The following is a 26,799-nucleotide window of genomic DNA, read 5'->3' as shown; positions in this document are numbered from 1 at the left end:
TAGCTCCAAATGTTTTTGTACTAGGCTCAAGTTTTGATCCAGATGATACGTTGTTGTTATTCGATGTCATTGAATCAAATCCATTTTCACCAAAAAACTTAAATGAGAGAAATCGAAGTTCCTGCCGATTAAGGCCATTATTAAGTTCCTGCAGATTTGCTGAAGGGCAAAAGCTACTAATTCAACTTATTTACACACAGGCACTTACATTTAAGGACGCTTTCAACGCAGTCGGGGGTATAAATATGAAATAATAAAAAGGAACAAAACATAAACAAATCAGCAACCAATCATTTAAATATAGTTTGAGACATGTCTGGCAAGTGATTCATGAAGATGGACATACATCTCACATCAGAGAACACCGACTAACAACCCCTACCGTTGATGTTATCCGCCATTTGACCGGGTAAAAACCAAAAACCTGATTCCAACAACCCCTACCGTTGATGTTGTGTCAAAATAAATCAACAAGATATTTTGACAAAGACATCATCTTCAGTGAACATTGCAGCAATTTAACTTCAAAAAGGTTCTACAAGCAACTTCCAAAAACTTATAATCTTTGGCATAAAAGATAAATCTCATAGTTGTAATGTTATCCCTAATTCCATGGCAGCTCAAAACTTAATGGAGAACTATCTTAAGAAACAAATAGACAAGGTTTGAAAATGATAAACACAAAATTCTGATGACATCAAGATTGCAAGCTTAAGCCTCTGTAGCAGGGTATTCAAAAACTACATCCTTCCCGCAAAGCTTCCTGTAGACACCAGAAAAGGTCTCTAGCTTGTACTCTGTGTCGTTCTTGGCTTTGGGATCCAAGTATACCTGTTCATCATAAAGAATAAAGAAAGAATGTGAGTCACAACACATGCAACCAAAAACAAATCAATTTGAAAGGATTACACTACACTACCTTCAAGATCTTGGAGCCATCGAGACGGTATCTGCAACGTTTGCCAACAATCTCAGCAGGCTGCACAAGATCCTCAAGAATGTTCTCATGGACTGAGGTGAGAGTACGGGATCTGGGACGCTTGGCTGCGGAACCCTTCTTTGGGGGTCTCACGATCCTCCTGGTGGCAATGAAGACAACATCCTGGAAACACAATAACGGATTCTGTCAAACTAGGTGTACGATAAAGAAACCCAATTTAGCAGAGCCCTACAAAAGAATCAAAGAGCCAATGGCAATTCACAGAATGGTACACCCCCAAGAAATTCCACACACCACCAAAGTAAATCAGCTTAGAATCAACACATTTGCCACCATAAAACATAAATGTAAAAACAATTCCCTAACCCAGGCTGGTTATGATGTTCACAGCGGTTAATACACCATAATAATAACTAGGAATAAGGGGGAAGGACTGTTATTTTACAGAATAAATGAAGTTATACTATTAAAACTTCAAGAGAAAGCAATGACAAAGCCAAGGCAAGTTGGGTTTACCTTGCCACTGAACTTCTTCTCTAGCTCCCTGACCAAACGGTTGTGAATTTTGCGGAAAGCTTTTCTCAATCTGTATGGGACATGGACAACAATAGCCTTCTTGTTGTTTGAAATGTCAACCTGGCTGCATAAAGGTAAAAGACAGCCTTATCAAACCTCAAGGCAAACAGAATTCTCATGGCATCAAACTAAAAAGTATATAGCACTTACGCAGCAGAGTTGATAAACAGATCCTTCAACTCATTTCCCATATCCTTGTTGTTGGTCTCAAGTTCAAATATTGCCTACAAAAGAAAAAATGCACATTTTATAGCTTTGCCGCAGATTAATTCTCGATGATCACATTACAATTTCCAGAATTTACCTGAGCAAGATTCTCCTCAAGGTCAGTTGGGTCAACACCCCTTTCTTTTTGAATCTTCCTCGAAGCAGTAAACATCTTGACAGTGCTGTTGTACACAGAAACATTAATCAGATACTGCAATTTTAAATTTGAACGGCAATGCAATCATATTAGCTAGTATTCAGTTATTTATAACACTTGATCCAAATGGCACAATTCAAAACGGAATGGCACAATTATATACTGAACTAAACCTAAAAATCCCACCTTTTCTCAAACCAACCCCCCAATCCCGGAACATGTGCCCCGCCAGAATCGAACCCGACTGCTACTCACCACTCTATCACAACTAATCAGATGTATTGGCCCAAAAATTTTGTCTTTCTATTACTAAATATTTATTCTAGCAAAGGATATTGGGGTTCACTAGTGATTGTAGAATAGTTTTCTACACCAAATCTTAATCAAATAAAAGTTAATTACAGCAAATTAACAAATACGAAGGCAACCCATCCTTTCATTGGATATGAAGATAACATACGAACATACGAACAACAATCTTGATGAATCTAACAATATAAAACTGGTACCAAAATAAATTATTTCAGAAACAATAAAAAAAAATACCAAAAACCAAAAGTATCCATCACTCAAACATGCGAAATTTCAACAATATCGTATGAATCAGAATCATAAAATTGAAACCTATACCATAAATCCCAAAATCTACAAAGTAACAGGGCGTGCGTACCAGAGTTTGATCGACGGGAGGAGAGATAAAAACCCTAGCGCGAGGAAGAGAGAGCTGCTGCAACTGAGAAAAGAACAGAGAAGGGTTGAAGCTGAAATTGTAGGGTTTAAAAGAGGAGGCCGAGAATGAGATGGGGAGACATTTACCCTAGAGATGAACGGCTCAGATTTATTAGTTTTCTTTCCTGGGCTTAGCCCATACTGTAATCTTTACTTCCACATAAATTGAAACTTGAACCCATGTTAATTGGTTCAGGAGGCCCAAAGTAAATAGTACTCTATACGGTGGCAAGGGCCGCTCAATCCAGATCATCAAATTGGTTTCGGATAAACAGTTCGGGTTATATCAAAATCAGTTAATGTTGGGTCAATATTTCTATTTGGGTCGATTCAGATCAGTCCAGATAACTTTGGTTCGGGTAAGGTCGGGTCATAATTGTTTTAGATTGAACTCGATTGCAGATCGGATAACTTCGGTTCATATCAATCTTGTGTTCAGTTGGAACTTGTTCGGGTTTAAAACGGTATTTTATTGGTTTGATTTGGTTTTGAGTTCGGTTTCGGTGTATGTCGAATTCGAGTACAATTTGATTTGTTTACTTCGGGTGCGGGTCATGTCCGGGTCGGCTAAGTTTCGTGTTCAGGTCAAGTGTGGGTCGGCGAGTCTCGAGTTCTGGTCAAGTTCGGATAAGACATACCTCGCATTCTAGTCAATTATGGATTGGGTTTGCGGTTTTATATCGAGTTAATTTTTTAATCTTATGTTATATTCATCGAGTGACTCTCGAGTTCGCGATAAAGTCAAATCACTTTATTATTCTATAATTTCATGCCAAATAAAGATTTTCTATAATTCTATTACTTTGTCTCCTAATTACTACCTCCGTTCCTAAATGATCTTTACGGTTACTATTTGCACGGTAATTAAGGAATTTTGGTGAACATGTGATGGTGGGGTAACAAATGGAAAATGAGTGGCTATAAATTGTCCACCAATGTGAGTGAGTGGAAACTAATATTAAAGTATTGTGAGTGGGTAAGTTATGGTGGGCCAAATAAGAGTAAAAATGGAATAAAGTAGAAGTGTAAAGAACTTTCAGGAACGGACTAAAACGGAAAGCGTAAAGAACTTTTAGGAACGGAGGTAGTATTTAATATAAATAAAACATAGAATAAATCTTCATGTACGGAGTTAGATTTACATAGTTAAATAGTTCAATTCGGTTAACTTGAGTTAGATTAATGACGAGTAATTGAATAGGAATCGGGTAAAATCAATTTTTTCTTTTAGGGAGACTTTCGTTTGTCGGATCTAATCGGGTCGGATTGACCAACAATTCCGTTGAATTCGGATTCGGCTAGACGCGGTTCGGGTTAAATCGGGTACGGATTTTATTGGGTCGAGTTGACTGTGGTTGTTATCGGGTAAAATAAATTTTCGGATTGCTATCGGATCAGAATGTAGGTTCGGTCGGTTAAAAGTTATCGGATGAAAATCGGGTCACGAGTCTCCTTAGATTGCTAGTGGTTCGGGCCCGGGTTTTCAAGTCACGGGTTAAATCGAATTTCGGGTCAACAACGAATCTATTCGGGTCGATTTTGGTCTGATTATTTCTCGGATATATTCGGTTCGGAAGTCCGTTAATTTCAGCCGGTTTTTCAAGTTTGGTCACTTTTTGACTGCCCTATTGCGGACCATACTTAATGAGGTGGCAAGCGGGTCTTTCTGTTCGGTGAGGTCATTGGTTGGGTAGCCTTCAGGTCAATAGCTTTCTCATTACTAATATTTATACATTTGATGCATGTTTGAGATTTATATGAATAGTTACAATCCTAATAAAATTAGTTGGTTTTGAAAATAAATAATTCGGATTATTTATCAAAGGAAGTACATAAAATTAAGGCAACATATTAAAGAATAGTTGATAGAACAATAAATAACAAGTTTTATACAGAGTATTAAATTTTTATGTTTTTTTCAACAATTTAAATATTGATCGATAAGGGACAAAATAGAGAATATAGGTGGACTTTAACATTCTCCAGAGTTGGCTTATAGAATAGAGATTATGATCAACAGAGTAATTATTTTTGAGTAGGGTCATTTTTTTAATCCAATTCCAACCCAGTTTAAAATTTGATCATATGGGTATAGGTTAGACTCCATCAATTTTGCTCGTTCTTTTGATTAGTAGTAATCAGTGTAATGCTTCTCGGAATATAATACTTCCTCCGTTCCGGATTTATCGTACCATATACCTCTTTAGGAAATTTCACAAATATTGCACCATTTCCTTTTTCGGAAACTTTTTCCTTGTAATTTCACAAATATGAAATGTTTGTCTTAATAGTCATTCAGAGCTTATCAAATTGGCCCAACTCTAGAGAGTTTCTATATAAAAAACAATAAAAATTGAGCATGAGTGCATACATTTCTTTCCATTTATTTCCTATCAAGATGTTAAGATTCTTTCCATTTCTTTCCATTTAAGATTCTTTCCATTTCTTTCCTATCAAGATGTTGGCAGTTGAACACTATAAAAAATGATTCCCATATTTTTTTTTTCCGTTCATGCATTCACAACCGTTGATTTAATAATGGACCATCCATTTCTACTAGGAAATCCTCTCCCGTAAATTTGTGACACAAGGCTGCCTTTTCGCTCATTTGTTCGTTACTTAGGAGGGTTGTGAACTTCAAATAAAGATCCATGCAGCAAAAACTTAAGGTACACCAAGGCTCCGTTTGATAGGGCGTAAAATGTTTTCATGGAAAACGATTTTTCCCTTTTCAATCATTTTACGTTGTTTGGTTGGATAAGGGATGGAAAATCATTTTCCATGACTCACTCAAAGGTGGAAAACTCTTTTCCATTTGAAAATGAGGGAAGCCACTTTTACTTCTTTTCTCCTTAGCTCCTTCTCCTTTCTTCCCCTCAATCTTCACCATCTTCTCTCATTTTCGTTTAAGCTACCAAACAAAGGAAAACTAGTTTGAAATTGTTTTTCCTTGAAAAATATTTTCCATGAAAAATCATTTTACAATGAAAACGTTTTACACTCTACCAAACAGAGCCCAAGTGTATTATTCTATTATTGGATACCCCCGTACTATGCTTCACTGTCGTCATTTGCCAACTGAAACACACAGCCAATTACTTATCTCATACATCCATTACAATTACTACAACTCTACAAGTAGTAATCTACTCAATCATAGATTCATAGGCCAATTCATGCGTATAATCATGTTAAACTATACAGGAAAGTTTGCAAGGGAAGTTGGAACTACTCAACAGATAATACAAGTCACCAAAATGGTTGCTTGGTTTTGAGTTTTGAACACTAATTCACTATATATATCAAAGTATAATAGTAACTAATTCACTATGGTCTACTATGGTGTGTTATACAATTAAAAGTTGACTAATGTTTGACTGATTAAAACAATCACAAAGGGCTGAGACTCCTTAACCAGGAAAGAATAACATCGGCACCTTTGTCCCACGAACAGTCCAGCATCATGTCATGGGCAACTCCCTCAACACAAACTGGAGAGACACCATAGAACTTGCCCGTTTCATCAAGTCCTTTTGCATCCTACAAACAAAATCATAAAACAAGAAACACAACTACCATTACTGAAGGACCTAATGTGCATATCATTTAGTGTAGAATGTAGATTAAGTTAGGAGCTTAACAGAAAGCAAGTTGTAATAATTAATGGGCGAAAAAAGTATACCACTATGAAGTCATCTTTAGCACCCACAACGAGAACTCTAACAGAAGACTCAGGCACTGAAGGTACAGGAAGGGAAGCATTTAGCTTCTTCAGGTCAAACAATGGCAGTCTTGAACTCTCTTTCATCAGCTTTTGATACCTGGAGTAACAGTCAAAGTTCATCTTAGAAACACACACAATGCAAGAAGCTAAGTTTGGGTACGTGTTTGTTAGAGAATTAGATTGTGCATATCAATTATGTACAGTATGGAAATCCGGCAAACCTTAGGACTAGGCTGTCATCCATCTGCTCGGAGAAGAATGTTTCCCTGCAAAGCGGCAAATCAGTCTGAAAAGCTTTTGCTGCTAAGCTGCGAGTTACCTGTCAAATGTTGAATGTGAATAATAAATTTTCACTGTGCAAGCTTAAGCTTTTAGCTTGATGTGAATACAATTGGGTAAGTCCTAACTCAATATTGCACTGAAAACAGTTGACTTGACCAATGCTTTGTATTTTTGTGATAAAAGAACTCGTAGCAACTCTTGCAAGGGTTTCAAATTGTTGAACTGAAATTTCCAAGACATCCAATTTAAAAATGTTCCCACCATTCAGGAAAATGTATCAGTAAGTTTCGGTGATACAGATGCACCTGATAAGAGTAGTGTGGACTTTATACAGGTGCATCAGATATTAGAAATATTCAACTAAATAGATAATGAAACACCATTATGCAAATGTGCTGAAATCAAATTAGGGAGGGAGTTTTGGACAATTTAACACAATGTATAGCATCAAAAACATCCTACTCAAGCATGCATGAGCTTGATTTCTGCGGTTCAATTGCTTTTTGTCCCTGGTTTGCGTAAATCTCATTTAACATCGTAAAATTATTAAAGCCAACAGATAAACTCCAAAGAGGCAAAAACCAGTATAACAGAAGAGGCAATACCTTGAAAGCAGCAATTGGTTTGGAGAAGAGATATCTCCACACTAAGCCACTACACAATAGAAGTAACAAGATGCACACTATGAGAATAACTAGAAAAGGTAACATTCAAAAAATGACTTAGTAGTACACTAGTACTGAGAGAAGGGGAAGAGGTTAAAAATAATAATATCATCACCTGTTACCCGATGGTGGCACAGAGCAAACAAGTACGGCTCCTGCAAGATCTGGGTGCGGATTTCTCATATCTAGTAACAAAGAATGTTGGTATTAGAATGGTAAATGATCATATTCTTCTCAAAAGAAGATACAGTTGTAGCTCCGGAAGGAAGTAAAGATGCAACTCTTCATTCAAGCAGTTACCAGTATGCTTTCAAATTTTATTAACTTAATTATCAAGGCAAATTCATCTCGGACACGAGACAGCTAGATTTCATCTTTCGAATTTGAATAAACATAACACACTAGTAGAACATTATTCAAGAAGTGGGATACTATGGGAAACAGAGCATGGTACTAAAAGGAAAGGATGTGAAATAACCTAACATTTCCTTGTTTCCTATGCTTGATATGTAATATTGAACGATAAGACCTCCAAAAGAATGTCCGACCAAAACAGCAGGAGATGTAAGTTCTTTCTTGATAAAATGTGCAATATCAGCTGCATGTGTCTACTGCACCAGTAAAAGCAATACAGATTCCAGAATAATAAGATGACCTCCATAAAGACATACAAAACAAGGTTTCCTATATTAGACAGCTGCATTTGGGAAACTGAAGTTGTTGAGAAGAGACTTGAGAATCGGAGATGCATTACCTGGAGCGTACCAGCAACCTTATCAGCAGGAGCATCACTTTCACCCTGGCCAAATGCAGATATCATATCAGCAACGTAACAGATCAAACTTAGTGATGGGAGAGAAGATCTCCTATATTTCTTATCCTACGCCAAGGGACAATAATGAGCTTACTGGGAATCGCAAGTTAATCGAGCTTGGGTCCAAAAATGTATGAGCCAGCTCAGCTTGACTTGCAAGGATCTTCAACAGGCTCAATTTTATTATTGTTTTTTCTTTTAGATATTATACATTTTGACTTGCCTTTACGCGATACAGAGTAGTTATGAGGATCTTAAAATATCAGCAAAAACTTGAAAACATAAATATTATAGCCATAATAGATTTTTTTGGTTGCAATTCTAGAACTTGAGCATCAAAACGAATAGAATGGCATCAAAAAAGCTTCATCTAGGCAGATGTAACTCATGTAAGTGTCCCAAGCCGAGCTACCCGAGTTCAGTTTGACTTGACTGTTATCACCTAACACAACATATTCAGCTCGACTTGACTGTTATCACCTAACACAACATATATAATATCCAATTTTATACTATCCCTTTTGATCTATCACTGGTCATTAATGGAACTGAAGCAGCAGCATCCAACAGGTTTAGCTTTTAACATTTTCCCAATGATCAACTTCATTACTTTACGTTCATATCATGGATTTACTGGATCATAAAGAAATTCATGAAATTTGATAAATCACTGACTTGAATAAGTGCAAATGCACCAAATGCAACAATCTCAAACCCAAACAGATACACCCTAGTTATATTCAATGGGTGAACCGACAAACCAGCTATATATTGCTGGAATTAATTACATAATCAACTATGTTTATGTGAAATCTGGAGAAAATAGCAACACCCAAACAATTCAATCATGTCATATCATGAGCAACATCAATAATATAATGTGTGACAAATTATCAATAAAAATTATATAAATTATACAACCAACAGTCCAACACCCTAATCAATCCTTATGATAGGAAACCAATATTAAAGCCAAAATCATCTCAAATTTAATTTGCCAATAAAATTGGGTGGGAAATTCACCTGAGCTAACAAGCTGAGGGAAAAACAGTCAAACCCCTGATGAGAAAAGAAAGGCAACCAATGTTCAGCCCAACACCAAGCACCATGGAAGCTGCCATGGATAAAAACTAGTGGCGGACTTTCTCTCTCCTCCTCTTCACCCCCTTTTCTTTTCTTCCTTTTCTGGGAAATTACCTCCATTTTTAACCCAGACGAGAGCTCGTGAAACTGACGATTCTGACCTTCCTTTAGCTCGTATTGCACTCCCATTTTGTTCCTAGTTGAGTTGAGAATTGCTAGTGGTTTTACTGTTATTCTAGTGGAGGGTGGAATGGTTTTGGAGAGAGAAAGTGAAGGGAGGTAGACTATAGCCGCCATTTTTATGCGAAAGTAAGAGGAGTTGAAAAAGGCGTAAGCGAAGGCGAAGCCTTCTGGAGTGTGAGAAACTGGAGTTGGAAACTTGGAATTATCAAGAAGTCTGGGCGTCTGGTTCATCAAGAAGTCTCAGTTTATTTCAATGGAAATTGGAAAATGTTAACGAAAATGGTTTCCCATTAATAAATAAAAAACACAATTTTTAAGGGAACATCGTAAAGTAGAGGAATGTGTTTATTTATTTTTTATGTTTTTTTAAACTTTTTTTTTTTGTAATGGCAAGCCCTAGATTACAAGTTAAATGAACGAAAGTATTTTTTTTTGATATCAAACTTAGTGCTTGTAAAAACTCTCCCTCGAAAAAAAAAGGGCGACGACTACCTCGAAAAAAGGTAACCCTACTACTTCTCGTGGTTGAATCTCCGGCTATCATGGCTGATCTACTGGCAGACGAATACCTAAACCTGAATCTAGGGAATGAGGATGACGATGTGGTGGACCTAGGGGGTGTAGACATATCGGAAGCGGAGGATAGAGTCTCGCTTATGGTGGTGGGAAGGCTAATGACGATTAGGGCTTTCAATGTGGACGCCTTTAAACGAACCATGTGCCAAGCATGGTCGCTGACGGAGAAGGTGGTCATCCGGCCTATGGGATCAAACCTGTTTGTATTCCAATTCTTTCACTGGCGGGACAAGGAGAAGGTCATGGCGGGCAGACCTTGGTGTTTCGAGCAAAATTTGCTTATCCTAAACGACATCACTGGGGATGAACAACCGGACGAGGTGGAACTGAATTTTTCCCCCTTCTGGGTACGGGTGGAAAACTTACCCTTCAATTGTCGCACAAACGCTCATGTCAAAGCCATTGCAGCGAAGCTAGGAGAATTGGTGGAAATAGAGGAGGACGTCCTTGGCCTTGAAAAGGATAGGAGAATGAGAGTGGTGCTGGATGTGAGGAAACCACTCAAAAAAACCCAGAAAATAGCAAATAGGGAAGGGAAAATCGTGGAGGTGAAGCTAAAATATGAACGGCTTCCGTTCTTTTGCTTTATGTGTGGGATCATGGGTCACAGTGAAAAAGATTGTACATCGGTGTCAGAGGAACAACAGAGAAAAGGGCCATTATGGGGTATGGATTTGAAAGCATCCCCTAGGAAGGGGCGTATGAACAATAGGGATGAAATAAGAGAACTCTCTGCTGCAAGGAAGCTGATGTTTGTCCCCCGGAGAGCAACATCAAAACCAAGTGAACCCCAAACACTGCACCTGATGGAAAGACGTGTGAATACTGGCCAGGCCGAGCCACAAGAGAAGGAGGAGAGTTGGGGAGTGAATGGGAAGAAGGAAGTGACAAGCAACAAAATGTTGAGGGATGAAACTAAACACACCACCACGGGTCGAGTGGAAGGGGCAACAGAGTTGGATGCAATCGAGGAGGTCTGTAGAGGGATTGAGGAGGGGGCGAAAGTCAATGAAATGAGCAACGATCAAGTACAGGCAACTAAGGAGAGCAACACATCCAAACAGCAACCCCTTTCTTTCTCGGTGGGACTAGTCTCAAAAGAAAGAATAAAACTCATGAAGGTAAAAACGATCCCGCGTGCAAAGGGGCGTGAAGGTGTTGGAGATGAAAGGGAGGGAAGAGAGGATTGGGTAGGGGAGAAACGGAAGAGCGTGTTTGATGGAGCTGACATAGTGATGGAGGATGGAGAAGAGGCTGGTAGGCGAATAAAACTGCACTTTGGGGAGAATGTTATGAGTGTAGTAAAATCAGTAGCGGAGGTTGCGGTGCAACCCCGTGAACAACAATGATAGGCCTAGCGTGGAATAGCCGGGGATTGGGGAGTCCTCGGGCGGAGAATGCTCTTAAGGGCATTGTACGTATAGAACACCCCAATTTTGTCTTCCTCTCGGAGACAAAATTAAAAGGTAAGGAGTGGGAGAGTGTGAAGAGGAAACTGAATTTCTGTAATTTTGTAAGCGTGGATTGTGATGGGGATGGAAAACGAAGAAGTGGCGGGTTGGCGATGTTTTGGGACGAGACCATGGACTTAACTCTCAGGTCGTCATCTCAAAACCATATGGATTTCTCAGTAACAGTCGGAGAGGGTACGAACTGGAGGCTTACAGGGATATATGGCCATCCCGAGGAGGAAAGGAAAGTGGATACATGGAGTATGATTGAGGAGTTGGGAAGGGAATGCTCTTTGCCATGGCTCTGCTTTGGAGATTTCAATGGAATTCTGAACCATAATGAAAAGCAGGGGGGGAACCCGAAAAACCAAGCTGAAATTAATGCCTTCAGAAGCACAATAGCAGCTTGCATGCTACAAGACATTCATTTTGAGGGATATCCATTTACATGGACAAACAACAGGGAGGGGCAGGAGAACATACAGGAGAGGTTGGATAGAGCTTTTGGGTCGGAAACATGGCTGAGTTCATACCCATGCACGAATGTAGTCCATCTCCCGCGAATAAAATCGGACCATCTCCCGATTAAAATTTGCATCCAGGGTCAGCTGCGGGTAGGTAAAAGAAGGAAGAGGAGACGTGGATTCAAGTTCGAAAAAGAATGGCTACGGGTGGAGGAGTGTGGGCAAATAATTTCAGACTCATGGACCTCGAACGGAGGCAGTGACGCACGAGAAAGGGTGGCAGCGTGTGCAAGTAACCTTATGAGCTGGAGTGGAACGCGCAGGGTTGACTTTGCTAAAGAAATAGCGAGGAAAAGGGAGAGAATAAGGGGACTGATGTGTGAGCTACCAACAGAAGCAATACTTAGTGAAATAAAAAAGATGGAACCTGATATGGATGAGCTAGAGCTTAGAGAAGAAGCCCATTGGGCCCAACGGAGCAGGCAGTGTTGGCTCCGAGATGGGGAAAAAAATACAAATTTTTTCCATAAAAAGGCGGAGCAACGTCGGAGGAGAAACACGATTAAAGGGGTGTTAGATGCGGGTGGAACATGGAGGGAGAACGAGACGGAAGTTGAGGCAGTATTTGTGTCATATTTCAAAGAGCTATTCACCACAGGAGGAAATGAAGAAATGCAGCAAGTTTTGGACATGGTCCGTTGTAATGTAACCGAGGAGATGAATGAAGGTCTACGGGCGAGATACACAGGGGAAGAAGTGAAAATAGCCCTCAAACAAATGCACCCTACAAAAGCTCCGGACCCGGACGGTATGCCGGCGCTATTTTACAAGAAATATTGGGGAGTTGTGGGCGAGGAGGTGGTGAAATATGTCCTTGATATCCTAAATAATAATGCACCTATAGAAAGCATTAATCACACACATATTGTTTTGATCCCAAAGAAGAAGGTTTGCCAATCTACCAAGGATTATCGTCCGATTAGTTTGTGTAACGTTTTATATAAACTGGTCTCAAAGGTAATCTCGAACAGATTAAAAGCCACCTTACCTTATGTGATCAGTGATTCGCAAAGCGCTTTTGTTCCCGGACGACTGATAACAGACAATGTGCTTGTGGCTCACGAGATGTTCCACTTTTTGCGGAAAAAGAAGAAGGGGGTGAAAGGGTATATGGCTCTTAAACTCGACATGAGTAAAGCCTATGATCGAGTAGAATGGGCCTTTATAAAAGGAATGATGTTGAGGATGGGGTACGACCAGAATTTTGTGGAATTGATTATGAGGTGTCTGACCTCAGTCTCGTATTCTTTACTTTTTAATGGATTTCCCTCACTGAAGTTCACTCCTACTAGGGGACTTCGGCAAGGGGATCCGATTTCACCCTTTTTATTCCTCATATGTGCAGAAGGCATGTCAGCCCTATTAAGGAACGCGGAAGAGAGACACACGATCCATGGGGTCAAGATTGGCAGGAATGTGCCACCCATATCACACCTTTTCTTTGCCGATGATAGCTTATTGTTTACAAGGGCGAGTGAAAGGGAGGCGGAGGTAATACTGGAAATCCTTACTTCTTATGAAATTGCCTCGGGACAGAAGATTAATTTGGAAAAATCGGAGGTGTCGTTTAGCCGGAATGTTAGCACTGATATGCAGAATACCCTTCAGTCGAAGTTGAATTTCACGGCGGTGAACGACCACGAAAAATATCTAGGGCTTCCAACTTATATTGGAAGATCCAAGAAAGTAATTTTCCAAGTAATCCAGGACCGGGTGTGGAAAAAGATAAAAGGGTGGAAGGAGAGAAGCTTATCAAGAGCCGGAAGGGAAGTTCTTTTGAAATCGGTTGCACAAGCCATCCCTACATACGCAATGCAGTGCTTCAAATTACCGGAGTGTGTAATTAAAAATATGAACTCTTTGTGCCGGAACTTTTGGTGGGGCCAACGAGGTGAAGAACGAAAACTTGCTCTCATAAGCTGGGAGAAGCTCTGCAAGTCGAAGGACGAAGGTGGGGTAGGTATGAGGGACTTTGGAGCCTTCAATAAGGCATTACTAGCAAAACAGGTATGGAGGTTAGCTACAAATCCCGACTCTTTCATGGGGAAGTTCCTAAAAGGGAAGTACTACCCGCGAACCTCGGTGTGGGAGGCAAAAGTAGCACCAAACTCTAGCTACACGTGGAGATCGATCATGTGGGCAAGAGACATTGTAACCGAGGGCTCATCATGGATTGTAGGAGATGGTAGATGCACCAAGGCATGGAAAGATTCGTGGGTCATGGGACTGCCTGGAGGGCGCCTAATGTCAACCCCACCGGAAGGGGAGCTAGCTAAAGGTATGGTTTCAGAGTGGATAAACGAAAGTGGGGAATGGAACACTGACCCGCTGAAAGCACACCTGACAGAGATGGAAATAGCAGCCATCAAGGATATCTCAATTACAGACAACCCACAATGCGATATCCTTTCTTGGAACCACACAAAGAGCGGAGAATTTTCGGTTCGAAGTGCATACCATAGAGAGCTTCAAAAGAGAGGTAGTGGAATTGGCTCCTCATCATCGAGTGAGCAACAATGGCTATGGAGGAAGATATGGAAGGCTAAGGTACCACCCAAAGTGAAAAATGTAGTATGGAGAGCAATTAGAGAAGGTCTCCCAACGATGCACAGGCTAGCAAGTCGTGGCATGGAAGTGGACAGCACTTGTCCTCGATGCGGGGAAGGACAAGAATCGACCACACATATGTTCCTGCGATGTGTAGAAGCAAGGGTGGTCTGGCGATTGTCCCCTCTTCGCCTCGAACCCGAGGAGCAGGTGACGGACCTCCGGATGTGGTGCGAACAATATGCAAAGAAGAGTAGCAGGGAAGGCGCTTGGGAGATGGCAATGATGGTCATGTGGCAACTATGGAATAGCCGAAACAGTTGGGTGTTCGAAAGAAAGAAAATTGACCCCCGTATACAATGTGACAGAGCTGTGAGACTCATGGGGGAGTATGAGGCAGCTATGACAAGAGATGTACCGAGTATAGTAGGTGGTAATGAGGAATGCATAAGGTGGAAACCACCAGCAGTGGGGCGATGGAAGTTAAACACGGATGCGGCGGTAGGCGAAGGAAGGATTGGGATGGGTATGGTTGTGAGGGACCAAGTGGGGGATGTGGTGATGATAGGAGGGAGGGCTAGGGAGGGATCGCAAACAGCAATACAAGCAGAGGCACGGGCTGCATTATTTGGTTTGCAGTACGCCTTCGATGCAGGGTATAGGAAAGTGGAAGTTGAAACAGATTGCAGCAACTTGGTGGAACTCCTCAATGGCAGAAAGAAGGAAAGATCAGTAACTCAAATGGTGGTTAAGGATATTCTTGAGTTAGCTAATTTATTTGAAGCTTGCTCGTTTAATTTTGCAAAGAGACAATGTAATAAGGTGGCACACGCCATGGCTAAGTCATCCCTTCTGTTTGAGGATGTCTTGGTGTGGTTGGATGAATGCCCCCCTGACTTTGCTCATCTTGTCCTTGAGGACAAAGATTTAACTTGAATGAATACAAATTTTTTTCCCGTCAAAAAAAAGTTTTAAGCTTTTTGGTATATATCAGTTTATAAAATTTAATCTCATATTTACCACTTTAATTTTACGAATTTTTTTTAATTCACCACTTTTTAACGGTTTTCATTCAACTTTGGTTCATGTGAACCCTATTTAACTAATTTCTTTAATTGGAAAGCTAATGAAAGAGGAGGGGAATTAAAGAAATTGGTTAAGTGAGGTTCATATGGATAAATACAAAAAAATTCATAAAATTAAGATGGTAAATATGAAATTACTCCCTCTGTCCCTTAATACTCGACCTGTTTTGACCGGATACGCTTGCCAATGCACAACTTTGACTATCAATTTGTTTAACTACATATTATAAAAACTTATAAAAATATTAATATTTTGAAAATATATATTAAGATGAAGTCAACAATATATTATATACTAACATTTGTTTTCATATATTAGAAATAAAATAGGGTCAAAGTGAATTATGTGAATAGTGCAAAAAGTCAAAACATGTCGAGTATTAAGGGACGGAGGGAGTACATTTTATGATGTGGTAAATATCAAACGTGAAACTTAAAAGGTGTTAAATATGAAAAATTCCTAAACGAAAGCAGAAAATAACAAAACAAAACCAACACCACAACAACCAAAAATGAATGAATCGTTTAATTTAATCGACCGAAGTGAACTAAATAACCTTCATTCCCGCATTTAACTTTGTCCATTGTAGGAAATATATCTATCTTTAGTATTTGTTATGTGGTGCGCAAGCGTGGGGGTGAAAGGAGGCAAGACATGCCACACCGCCATATGCCGCCCTTTTTTCATCATGACATAGCACCATATAAACGAATATGTGACATTGTGTTTTTAGCTAAATTTCAATTATTCATTCAACGTTTAATAAAAGTGTCTCTAAGAAGATTTAAACACAAGACCTCCATTAATGCGAAAGAATTACATAACTTTTATGTTAGTTATATCAAACAAACCTTTAATGTATTGCATTTCAATGCTACAAAACAAAGACTAAAGTAAATCTAAATAATGGGTAAAATATATACACACCAATTAATAAAAAGAAAAACTATTATATCTCCAATTCATCTAATATTTCAACAATAACGTCTGGTTAAAAAATGAATGGGTAATATCATATTGCCCGCAATGATGAATGAACCAGGACATCACACATGCCAATAACTAGCTAGTTTTGACATGAAACTAGTGTTTGGCACGGGAGATGCCCCATGATACTACTTTGAACATCATATATGTAGTATGCATTATGTAAAAGTTCGTGTATATCATATACTTGGATGTTCCAAGTTATATGTATTTATGTGCAATAAAGATCATATCTAATGGTTGACTAAGATGGCAAGACATCAACTTTTTATGTGACAGATGAAAATTTTGATTTGTGTTATTGTTAAATGTTGTATATATTCCTTGTTAAGTAGATGACGTGACATGTTTCAGTGATTATAGAGTTTTACGTGACATGCATACATTATTGGAGACGCCTTTTAATTTATTAGCATAGACATGCTAATATCTCATCGGATATGTAATTTGCCCAATGTCGTAGTGTAAGACAACTTACCAAAATTCAATACAGGAAAATGCAGGAAGTAGTACGGAGTACTCCGTACTCCATAAGAAGAATATAACAAAATACGAAGTAACAAATATTATACACATTTCATCCCACCCACATGCTTTCATGCAAGGGTGCATATTTCGACCCCAAACCATGAATTAGTTTGGTTGGTACTAGATCAAATTAAAAGTTTACAGTCCAGACCTAGTTTCATTCCGTTAATTTTCAAATCCCCTCAATGCACTCACATGTTCATTTGATTACAAAACATACCGAATAACAAGTCAATCTAATCCAACACACCCAACCGAACAATCAAAGATAAAAAAGTTCTTAATTTCATTCGTTCGGGACACACACTAGTTACAATCTGTATTTTATCAATTTGACCGAAGAGTGCATTTAAAATTGAGGCCAAAAGCCCAACGCCAACCTAACCACGAAACCAAGTCAAAATGGCATAATATGGAATGGTCCGACAATACCCAACTCCCCATCGTATCGTACATTCGTACCCCATGCTCAATTACTGCGATAACTATTTCCCGGTTGCCTGAGCCAAGTAACCATGGCGATGGAAATTGTTGATTTTATTTCACACAAAAATTGGTAAAATAACATTTATCAATTAACATTCTGTTTTACAACTCAAATTCTGAATTTGCTGGGGTTCAACAAGATGATGTCTCCTAAACCAACTTCTGAGGATCGTCACCCAGTTTATTCAAGGTATTAACAAATTCCAGTCCCTTTGTTTCGTTTTGAATTGACTCAAGAACCCTAATTTCCGACGCGTTAATTGATTTTAGCATATGGGTTCTTGTGATTTTACTGAATTATTGTGCAATTTATGTTATTGGACTGATTACATTACTAGGGTATGTTTGAACTTCAATACCTAGATCAGAATTGATAAACTGTATTTTAGTGATCCAAAAATTTAAAATTGAATAAACGAAGAGTGTAGTATTTTGTGGCACAGAAAATTTCAGGGGGATGAAGGTTTCTCTAGGGGAAATGATGCCACGAGCTTGTATTTATGTGGGAATCTCTTGTTTTTGAGCATTGAGTTTGGTTTAGGTTAGAATATGAATTGATTGGAACTTGTGTTAAGATGGGATGAATTTGAGTTTAGTGGTGGAACTGGTGCTCTCCGCTTGAGCTGCACCACGTAAATTATGATTGTTTCCATGTACAATTACTGAGGTGCGGATTGCTTAATTGGGTTTTGTTGGCTAGAATGCTAGATGAACATCCCTGGTAGTTTTCTGACAATTTTGTATTTCTTTAGCAGTTGGGTTGCTTGGGTCGATAAAGTGTATTTAGAGAAGTTCCTTGGGGTGTACCACAGAACCGAAACAAGGCTAATCTACAATTTGATACCACAAGTTAAAGAAAAGAGTACAGATCATGAAGATGTCTGGTTAAAATTTTAGGCTCTGATGTAATAGGGTTGGTTAGTCTTTAAACTTGAATTGACGGTGATGTATACTCTTTATCACATTGGGTAGGGGGTGTGGTGACATATACTACTAGCTGGTGTTGTCTAATCTCTCAGTGGTAGCATATGAGAACCGAGGGAACATGAAGCTGGATGGGTGATCACTAATTAGCCGTGTGTTAAACGTAGCTTAGGGATAGGAAGGATGGAATGAAATTTTGCTTGAGTTTCCCATGAGATTAGTCTTCGGTTTATTGATCAAGACTCTATGTAGTTGACTCCAGTGGGAATATGGGATCTGGGAAGCATGGGGATCCTCTTTATTTATAGACACGGAGCTCTGCAATCTGCATCAATAATTCTTGTTGTCCACGAGGATGTTATTGTCAATTGTAGTTATGCGATATGTGTTGTGAAGTCGGCTGGTATTGTTGCTTAAGTTAAAGAAACAGGATTGATTGATACAGGACCATAGGAGAACCATCCCCAAAAGCTAGCTCAAGGGGAGGAGATCCTATGATCCTATATAAACCCCACATCAGTGATCAACCTCAATGTATAAAAAGGCTCAAGGTGCACCTAGGCGATTTGGAGTTCCATGCGCCTTAGCGCACCTAATTAACAGTTCAAAATAATTGTGAAAAATGGTTTGTGCCTCACGGGGTGCGCCTTAGTTACGCCTAATTGAAATCGCCTCGCCCAGACCACAAAAGGCGCTGGCTCCAAACTCTTTGCGCCTCAGGTGCGCCTTTTTATACACTCCAGCCTCCCATACGACCGAGGTGGGACTTAAGTCCCATACCTTGCAATGGACCATAACATTACACCCAAGATTAGATGACTGTTGTACTTCCATAATTTATTCAGCATAATTTAGCACAAACAAGTTTTTGTGTAATTTTTAATTATTTTATTAACTATTTTGACCAATACATGGTTCCTTTTGCTGTCACTTTCATTTGCATAAACCAATACTGACGTATCACTTCTTCACAGGCAAACACCTCTTAGAATCATACATTTCACTGGCAACTTTATGCGAATATGGTCAATCTATTCCATGTACCATTACTTATCTCAATCAGAATCTTCAGTAGTGCTGTATATATTCAGTTGTCTGGTTCCGTCATCCATCATCTTTTTAGCTTTGCAAAAACCTTGGAGAGGAAGGGCACTTTCCAATGCTCAGGTTTGGAAAATATACGAATTATAACCTTTGCTTCCTATTGTCATCTAATTTAACGCCAGGATTCTCCTATTTCTTCCAGATTGTTCCTTCGTTGATAAATGGAGCTATAACAGCTTTGTATTTCATCCTTTGGGTGAAAGGGGTCAAAGCATGTGGCCCTCTTCGGTATGTTCCCTTATTGTCTGCTTTGTATTTCCTAGTGATTGAAATTTTGGTTGATACTTGATAGCATTCTTTACGAACTTAATATTCTCAGTCTCATGTGCTTAGCATTGTCCCGTTTCTTCTTCAATATTGTCTCTACTCATGCTGCTTGCATCCTTGTTCTGCATATGATGTTAATGTGAGAGAAGTTAATTAACTTCTACAGTTGTTCAATTCAGAGCAATTCTTGCAGAGTATTCAGGCGCTGTACTTGGAGTGTTATCTGCAGTTCTGTATGGGCGTAGGGGTCATATCTGGAAAAAGGTAGTTCCAAGCTTCTAACCGCACTTTGTCATCTTTATGAACATATGTTTTTGCTTTAAGTAAGTCTCAATTGATAACATCCTCTTCTTTGACCCATCTGTTGACATTGTTAAAAGTTTCTCACTTTGGAGCTTGATCGTAAAAAATGCATTTTTTGTTGCACATTGTTTCTTTCCAAAGCTATTGCATAAAAAACGAACTAGATGCAGGGTGCTGATTTTTAAGGATATTGTGTAATTTTGTTTGAGTTTGCATTTCAGTGATGAAATTTACTATAATCTGAGTGACTGCCATGGGTAAAATAACTCCTGTATACTTTTTTCAGGTTGGTGGACTAGTAGCAATGCTAGCTTCCCTCTACTTCTTATCTCAGGGATGGGCCATGGCTACTTATTCTCCTTTTTATATCCTTTGGTTCCTAATAGGCTCCTATTTCTCCCATGGGGTGGGGAGAAAGTATTACCATATTGCTACTTGCTTCTTCTCTGATAATTGGAAATTTTGAGTTTGAACTTAACCATAGATTACCATTCAGAGAGATCACGGATTCTGATGCTCAAAAGGAAAAGGTATTAGGAATGAGAGAAATGGCAGTTCCTATGCTGGCAGGAATATTATCTGCTTTCAGAAGAGTGATTTCACGGCGTATTTCAATAAAGGTATCTATCAACTCAATACTTATATGAAGTATTTATTTGTACAACAGGTTATTGTCTTCAATAAAAAAACATGTCTTAAACTTCTTTTTATGAATCTCAGAATCAGCTTAAGAGGCGTCTTCATGCCATTACAATTGCTTCTGCTACATGCTTCATGTTTCCAGTAGCCATGTGGGATGCAATATTGGTAATCTGAACTCGTTGATTTTCGTCATCTTCTTTTTTCTTAGCTTACTTGGAAGTGGGAAGATGGGACTGTATGCAAATCTTCTTTCGGGTATAACCAATTTATATGCTCAATTGGCGTTTTGAATCATGTTTTTTTGAACTTCAGGGGACAACTCCTGATAGCAACAAGGATTTTCCTTTTTCCGCGTGGCCTTACATGAGCACCATCCTTTTTGGAGTTATATTGATATCCTATATTGAGAATATTGCAGAAGAGAGGTACCTTACCAGTTAAATTGTTATTATCCATGAGTGTTTGGCGCCGGTGTTTATCTTGCATAATTTGTAATTAAATCTATCACGTTTTTAGGGTAGTTTGTAATTGAACCTATCACATTTTTGAGGGTGTAGTGGTTACTCCCTTGAAAATATTTAGGGTTTGGTCTCTCATCGTCTCCATATTTAAACTGTTCTCTAGTCGCAACGATTCAGAGAGCGGAACTAAAATAAATAATTTTCATTCTTTTCTTATTGTTGTATTGGCTATAATGTCGTGTTAAAGCTCCTAATTAATGTACTTCTTTGCATACCGATAAAATGCCCAAGATTTTAGGAGCTTCCTATGAGGTGATGGTTGAAAGTAGATCCACTCTTATAGAAGAGTGAAAGGAGTTCGAGTAGTTTTTTGTATCATGCCATGATCTTGACATGACAACTGGGCGTGTTGTGTTCATGACATTTTTGGTTGCCCTTCCTTTTAGCCGACATTTCACCAATGGAATTGAATTTGACCTGATATAGAAGCAAGGTAGGATGCCAGACCTTTAACGAATATTAAAATTCTCCTGAATACCACAACTTGATTGCTGAAAAGTGAAACACGTTGCACTTTGAAGCTCTCCTCTTTGTTTTCTTTTGCTTCTCCTATAATATATCTAACTTCCAAAGAAATGATATTTCATCTCATGAATTATTTGGTATGTTTCTTAGAAGTTTTTTCTTCCTAACTTGTGTCTTTTTTTAAAATCCTTGCTTGTATATCTTTGATGTGCCGATGGAGCTAGAAGAATGACCAATGAATCCTTGTGTTTGTTTAGGTTGCACATGGTGTTCTCATCTCCTAAACACCTTATGGCAGCTGGAGGATGTATAATTTTATTGGAGATTTTGTACAAAATGGACTTCTCTCTAGCAGGATTCATTATTTGCTGTGCAGTTTTGGGTTTTGGTATGTGTTACAACTCTTATATTTTTAAACGGCCAACTTATGGTATTACATGATAATGCAGGAACTCCACTAATGATATCTTAAAGTCAACTTTGAATTTTGTTGAGCATAGGATGTTTATACTTTCTCAGTTCCTCTGGGACTCAGTAACAAGCATTTCTCAATTCGATTGTCTTGCTATTGCTCCAATACTAATAAGCTTATACTTTTAGTAGTAAGCTGTTTTGACTCTCTCTCCAATACTTTACTAAAATCAAATATTAACTGAGTTGATGTCTTACTTGTTTGGAGGATGAAATTACCGGGCGAATCTTAGCTTAGCTTGTATTCAAGATCTTCTTCTTCTAACACTCCTGAATTTTGGGACTATCCTGAGTTAATCAATAGTTGGGGCTGTTTTAGAAAGAAGGGGACATTTGGGACTATTGATGTCAAATTTCCCCTTTTCTCCCCTTCTATGTGTGTGGGTGTTGTTATTTTTCTAATGGAAAGAAGCCTTCGAGTCAAGGTGAGGACCTTTGTAACTGCCATCGCAGTTTTTGGGGGAATATACAAATATGAATAGATGCTTATCTGCGAAATAGTGATCGATCATTTTTCTTGATTTTGAAAGAAAAGGGTGTCATGCTTTTGTTGTCTCTTTATCTTTAAACTGTTATTTAATGTCTACACTCTACACTTCTTACAGGTATATACGAAGCAACTTCTTTGGAACGTCCGAGGCGAGATTCTAATCATACTTTAGAACCTTCAGAGAATTTATTCGAGGACGAGATTCAGATGTCATCACTGCCAACTTGAAGTATGTTCATGTTCGAATTCTCTAATCAGCTAAACTGTGTTATATATTTTAAAATTTGTTTGTTTTGGTGAATTACTCTCGGCTTGATCAAATTGGAGGATGGAGAATTGGATAGTGTAAATTGAGGTTGGGGTTGGGGGGTGAATTGTTGACCGGCCTTGGGGATAGCCTTATGGGCCCCGAGAGAGGATTGCCCAAGGAGTATCCTTCCCCAAAAAAAGAGAGAATGATGGGTCATTCTATTTTCTGGTGCACTAGTTCAAAATCTGCTCACAGTTCTATTTTTGTGATTGGTGTGCACCAGCTGTTTGAAATTTCTTTTGCATAGTTCGTGATTATTGGGTATTGAAACCGAAAATGGGATCATGTAAGGCTTGTACAAGCGCATTGTATCTGTACTGAAGTCAACTAATATTTGAAGTGCCTGTTTCAATACTCTATAACCATCAAGGAAAATGTATCTAGCTATTGGTGTACTACTTGAATAAAATTACAGCAACCTACTGGACAAAATTTGAACTAGTATCCCTAGTAAAGAATAAAATGAAAGGTAGTCTAATGTAAATATCTTGAAGTCAGTTGGCTGGAGCTATGTTATTTATGCTTATCTTAGGTGGCTACCTTCTTTTTTTTGGTGAAACGGTGGTTGCATTTGCTAACGAGTACGTTTTTATTTTATTTTTATTATTATTTTTGCAGCCGAGCTTGTTGTTACCTTATTTATATACCAGAAGAATGTAGCTGGGAGCTTGAAGTTGGAATTCTGCTGGTGAATTTCATGGAAATGTCAGCGTTTGTTCATCTAATAGCCTTGTAAAGCTTGGAAGCCTCAAATATTGACATGTAAATCAAACAAGGTAAATTCTAATGCTGATCAGTCAATGTTCGGAAAAAGACATTTTAGCATTTCAGGAATCTGCAGCATATGAAGAATGATAGCCGCCTAGCCGGACTGTAGATCAACATATACTCAACTGAAAAACGTTATCGTAGCTCAATTTTTTTACAAGACGAAAAGGAAAGGAAAAGTGATTTTATTTTTGTATCTTTTTCCTGTTTTATGTATTACCAATTTGCAGCTGTGTTTAGCTTAGTGATACTATCAATTCATGACAAGAAAACTATTCAGTGCTAATGTTTTTCTCTAAGTGTCTCTTATGGCTAATTATTGTCTATATGCATTGTTTCATTTAAATTTGACAGCAACTTCCTTGGCACATCCAACCAAAACATCAGTTCACAAAAAACAGATTAAAACTCTAGTTCAGAAAAATTAGATAATAGTATCGCTATGTCGAGTTTTGTCAGAAGGTCTGGTCAGCGCCGTGGTGATGAGATGACTTAGAATTCCTACAGGACAGAATAGCAAGCACATTGAGACTGAATGCCGGGTCTCGACTTCCTTCTCCAGACCATCTTGATAAACATTCCTGTTCAGAAAATATATAGGATTTTGTGAGTTTTTTTTTTCTTCTGAATTCAGTGTCTCATTCTAACAGAATACCATAATTCTTGACTTGAGTAGGAAGTGACCTAGCAGCAAAGAGGTCCACTACCAGCAGATGAATCCATGCAGATGCTAAAGTCATCTCACTGGAAAACATTTTCGCTATACCTTGAAGCTGCATATCATCCATAAAAATGCAGATTACTGAATATGAAATTAGTTTCATATTTCATAATTGAATATGTCAGTTGATGCTAAACAAACTAACCTCAGGTAACCAGTATTTACTCGCAAACATCAAGCGTATGGTTTCAGGCGTCCAAGAAAGGTACAAAAGATATGCGTACAGAAGCCCTAGCACAACATATGGTATGCTACTTTTCATAGTCTTTTTAGTCTGCAGTAATCCAGTTTACATTCATTCATACATACAAGAAATAACGACGACTGTTACATCAACAAACTTGATGTATCATTATTATTGCTGAGTAAGTTCTGAGAAGATTACAAGTTCAGCTTTCGGAGCAACGATCATGAGAGTGTAAAATGGGAGGACAGCAGCTGTTCCTAATGTAAATGCACTGCTAGCAACTTGAGTATTCGACAACCCTGAAATAACATAAGCAGTACAAAGTATGATGTAATGGGTTATAACTTAAAAGGAAGAACCTTCAAACCTAAGATTTTCAGGCTAAAGACGAGAAGGCTTACAAGAATAACATACTCCAGAATTCCTACGCGAAAAATTGGATTCGTTTACTGTCGGTCTAATATCAATTCTAAGACCTCCAAGGAAACAACAACCGTGCATTATCTCCGCTCTGAGCTTAGGCACTTTCTGGCTAAATATTCCATTTCTCACACCTTGAACAGATAGAACTAAACTCGGACTTAAACCCACCTGATGATGGTTTTTATCTACTAGAACGCTGCAATCAATCTACAGCAAACAACCTTAATTCATAAAAATGGACAAGATCAAATCATTCGCGCAGAATCCATTAACCAGTGTCATCATGATGAACTTGATTGACTGCAGATTGCAGAACATCAAAACATGCATTTTTTAACATTTCCAGATTCGTATAAGCTGGTAAATTACAGACTTATGGGTGTTTGTTCTGTTTTTTTTAACCAGCAGACAAATACACATGAATGAAGAAAACAACGACAAAGATATACTAAAATCAATTAATTTGAACAATACCCAGATGAAATCCAGCAGAACTATGCACACGTTTATAATATAAAGGCAATCAAATCAAAATTTTGAGCTCAATATAAACCAGAAACAATTTGATACTCACAAAATTTGGACAAATTGTTATTGGAAAAAAGAATTGAAGAGAAAAAAAGAGTGGGTACCTTGGAAGAGATCTGGGGATGATAGGCAAAGCATGAAGATAAAGCCATACCAGAAGAGCTCAAAAAACACCCAGAAATTCCAAAAGACCCAGAAAGTATAATGAATGAACAATGCTTAATTACTGAATTTATGTTGATGATTAGGTTTAGATGTAAATTGATTTGACATCATCATCACTACTAAAGAAGGAAGATAACTTTGTTCCCCATTGAAGGAAGAAAAGATGGGAGGGATGACAGTGCGCCACTGTCTCTTTTTGTCATCACTTCGTTTTCATGCCCCATTCTTAACTCATGACTCATGAGTCATGAGTGACTAGCAACTCTTATTCTAAGCTAACCCCATGTGGGTTCATTTTTGTTTGGTCATCTCCGTTTTTTTTTTTCTCCAGTGAATGAGCTACAAAGTGCAATACTCGTGTACACACTTTTTTTCGTTCTCTAATATAGATTATAGAGTAGTTGTAATGTAAGTGTGGGCTTGTGGATTAAGAAAATAGTGGGCTTTGGACTTTTTGGTTCCCACTCAGATAGTGAATTGAGCAAAAGTAAAGGAATAAGGGTAACATTGTAATTTTAATACTAAAAAGTGACCAAAAATAGTACTCACAACTAAAAGGAAATTGAAGTTTTAGGAAAGTGTTGTTACAATTACTCCCTCCGTTTCAAAATGTTTGTTACGTTTGGATTTTGGCACGTTTATTAACGTACAATTAAGATTTTTTTTATAATTTTAAATGTTCTAGATTCCATCATAAAATCTGATTCCATCTTTCCAAATTCTGACATTTATTACTCTCTTTGAATATAGTGCAAATCTGCTTTCATCTTTTATTAAAAAAAATATACCTCAATCCACTAAGCATTGAAACTAGAGCTGGCAATGGGTCGGGTTGGGTCGAAATCAGGTCGACCTATTTATAAACGGGTTGAAAATTCCTCGACCTGAACCCAACCTGTTTAGTTAAACGGGTTGAAAATTTCAACCCAACCCAACCTGAAATTAAACGGGTCAACCTGATTTCA

At 38.4% G+C, this 26,799-nt stretch overlaps 4 protein-coding genes across 5 annotated transcripts; 1 reads left to right on the top strand and 3 right to left on the bottom strand.

Annotated features, from left to right (window-relative positions):
• Nucleotides 1–497: 497 nt before the first annotated feature.
• LOC110801623 (40S ribosomal protein S7) lies at nucleotides 498–2,693 on the bottom strand. The gene is made up of 6 exons (XM_022006992.2): nucleotides 2,551–2,693; nucleotides 1,821–1,905; nucleotides 1,667–1,740; nucleotides 1,457–1,580; nucleotides 920–1,102; nucleotides 498–831 (listed from the first exon to the last, which is right to left on the bottom strand). Exons 2-6 carry the CDS (start codon nucleotides 1,893–1,895, stop codon nucleotides 712–714), a joined length of 576 nt encoding a protein of 191 aa, XP_021862684.1. The 5' UTR covers nucleotides 1,896–1,905; nucleotides 2,551–2,693; the 3' UTR covers nucleotides 498–711.
• A 3,077-nt stretch (nucleotides 2,694–5,770) lies between these two features.
• Nucleotides 5,771–9,645, bottom strand: LOC110801642 (uncharacterized). Its single transcript, XM_022007015.2, has 8 exons — nucleotides 9,118–9,645; nucleotides 8,035–8,079; nucleotides 7,759–7,888; nucleotides 7,396–7,465; nucleotides 7,221–7,269; nucleotides 6,555–6,652; nucleotides 6,292–6,430; nucleotides 5,771–6,149 (listed from the first exon to the last, which is right to left on the bottom strand). The coding sequence occupies exons 1-8, from the start codon at nucleotides 9,589–9,591 to the stop codon at nucleotides 6,000–6,002; spliced, it is 1,155 nt and encodes a 384-aa protein (XP_021862707.1). The 5' UTR covers nucleotides 9,592–9,645; the 3' UTR covers nucleotides 5,771–5,999.
• A 7,829-nt stretch (nucleotides 9,646–17,474) lies between these two features.
• Nucleotides 17,475–24,109, top strand: LOC110801610 (uncharacterized). The gene is made up of 11 exons (XM_022006975.2): nucleotides 17,475–17,735; nucleotides 19,444–19,636; nucleotides 19,716–19,801; nucleotides 20,020–20,104; nucleotides 20,430–20,508; nucleotides 20,633–20,763; nucleotides 20,864–20,950; nucleotides 21,098–21,210; nucleotides 22,029–22,159; nucleotides 22,848–22,961; nucleotides 23,661–24,109. Exons 1-10 carry the CDS (start codon nucleotides 17,686–17,688, stop codon nucleotides 22,958–22,960), a joined length of 1,068 nt encoding a protein of 355 aa, XP_021862667.1. The 5' UTR covers nucleotides 17,475–17,685; the 3' UTR covers nucleotide 22,961; nucleotides 23,661–24,109.
• Nucleotides 24,110–24,116: 7 nt separating this feature from the next.
• Nucleotides 24,117–26,193, bottom strand: LOC110801611 (protein ABA DEFICIENT 4, chloroplastic). Of its 2 annotated transcripts, none has more exons than XM_022006976.2 (6): nucleotides 25,774–26,193; nucleotides 25,120–25,348; nucleotides 24,917–25,017; nucleotides 24,677–24,805; nucleotides 24,495–24,583; nucleotides 24,117–24,391 (listed from the first exon to the last, which is right to left on the bottom strand). In XM_022006976.2, the coding sequence occupies exons 1-6, from the start codon at nucleotides 25,819–25,821 to the stop codon at nucleotides 24,235–24,237; spliced, it is 753 nt and encodes a 250-aa protein (XP_021862668.1). In that variant the 5' UTR covers nucleotides 25,822–26,193; the 3' UTR covers nucleotides 24,117–24,234. The 2 variants fall into 2 exon arrangements, with proteins under 2 accessions (XP_021862668.1, XP_021862670.1); XM_022006978.2 differs by having other exon boundaries at nucleotides 24,518–24,583; nucleotides 25,774–26,103.
• Nucleotides 26,194–26,799: the final 606 nt, after the last annotated feature.

This window comes from Spinacia oleracea, chromosome 1 (genome assembly GCF_020520425.1).
Source record: "Spinacia oleracea cultivar Varoflay chromosome 1, BTI_SOV_V1, whole genome shotgun sequence".
Classification (NCBI taxonomy): domain Eukaryota; kingdom Viridiplantae; phylum Streptophyta; class Magnoliopsida; order Caryophyllales; family Amaranthaceae; genus Spinacia; species Spinacia oleracea.
This window is presented reverse-complemented; position numbering and strand designations above follow the sequence as displayed.

Bases quoted from the DNA above. Each gene is read 5' to 3' on its own strand.
- LOC110801610 (XM_022006975.2), top strand. From the start codon at position 17,686: ATGATGTCTCCTAAACCAACTTCTGAGGATCGTCACCCAGTTTATTCA. The intron at 20,764-20,863 runs GTATCTATCAAC...TATGAATCTCAG, and splicing joins CACGGCGTATTTCAATAAAG to AATCAGCTTAAGAGGCGTCT. The intron at 22,160-22,847 runs GTATGTGTTACA...CACTTCTTACAG, and splicing joins CTGTGCAGTTTTGGGTTTTG to GTATATACGAAGCAACTTCT.
- LOC110801611 (XM_022006976.2), bottom strand. From the start codon at position 25,821: ATGGCTTTATCTTCATGCTTTGCCTATCATCCCCAGATCTCTTCCAAG. The intron at 25,349-25,773 runs GTACCCACTCTT...TGTTTGCTGTAG, and splicing joins ATCCCCAGATCTCTTCCAAG to ATTGATTGCAGCGTTCTAGT. The intron at 24,584-24,676 runs GTTAGTTTGTTT...GATGATATGCAG, and splicing joins GTAAATACTGGTTACCTGAG to CTTCAAGGTATAGCGAAAAT.
- LOC110801623 (XM_022006992.2), bottom strand. From the start codon at position 1,895: ATGTTTACTGCTTCGAGGAAGATTCAAAAAGAAAGGGGTGTTGACCCA. The intron at 1,741-1,820 runs GTAAATTCTGGA...TTTCTTTTGTAG, and splicing joins TTGAGGAGAATCTTGCTCAG to GCAATATTTGAACTTGAGAC. The intron at 1,103-1,456 runs GTAAACCCAACT...TTGTGTTTCCAG, and splicing joins AGAAGAAGTTCAGTGGCAAG to GATGTTGTCTTCATTGCCAC.
- LOC110801642 (XM_022007015.2), bottom strand. From the start codon at position 9,591: ATGAACCAGACGCCCAGACTTCTTGATAATTCCAAGTTTCCAACTCCA. The intron at 7,466-7,758 runs GTTATTTCACAT...CTTTGTTACTAG, and splicing joins AGGAAACAAGGAAATGTTAG to ATATGAGAAATCCGCACCCA. The intron at 6,653-7,220 runs GTATTGCCTCTT...AACATTTGACAG, and splicing joins AACCAATTGCTGCTTTCAAG to GTAACTCGCAGCTTAGCAGC.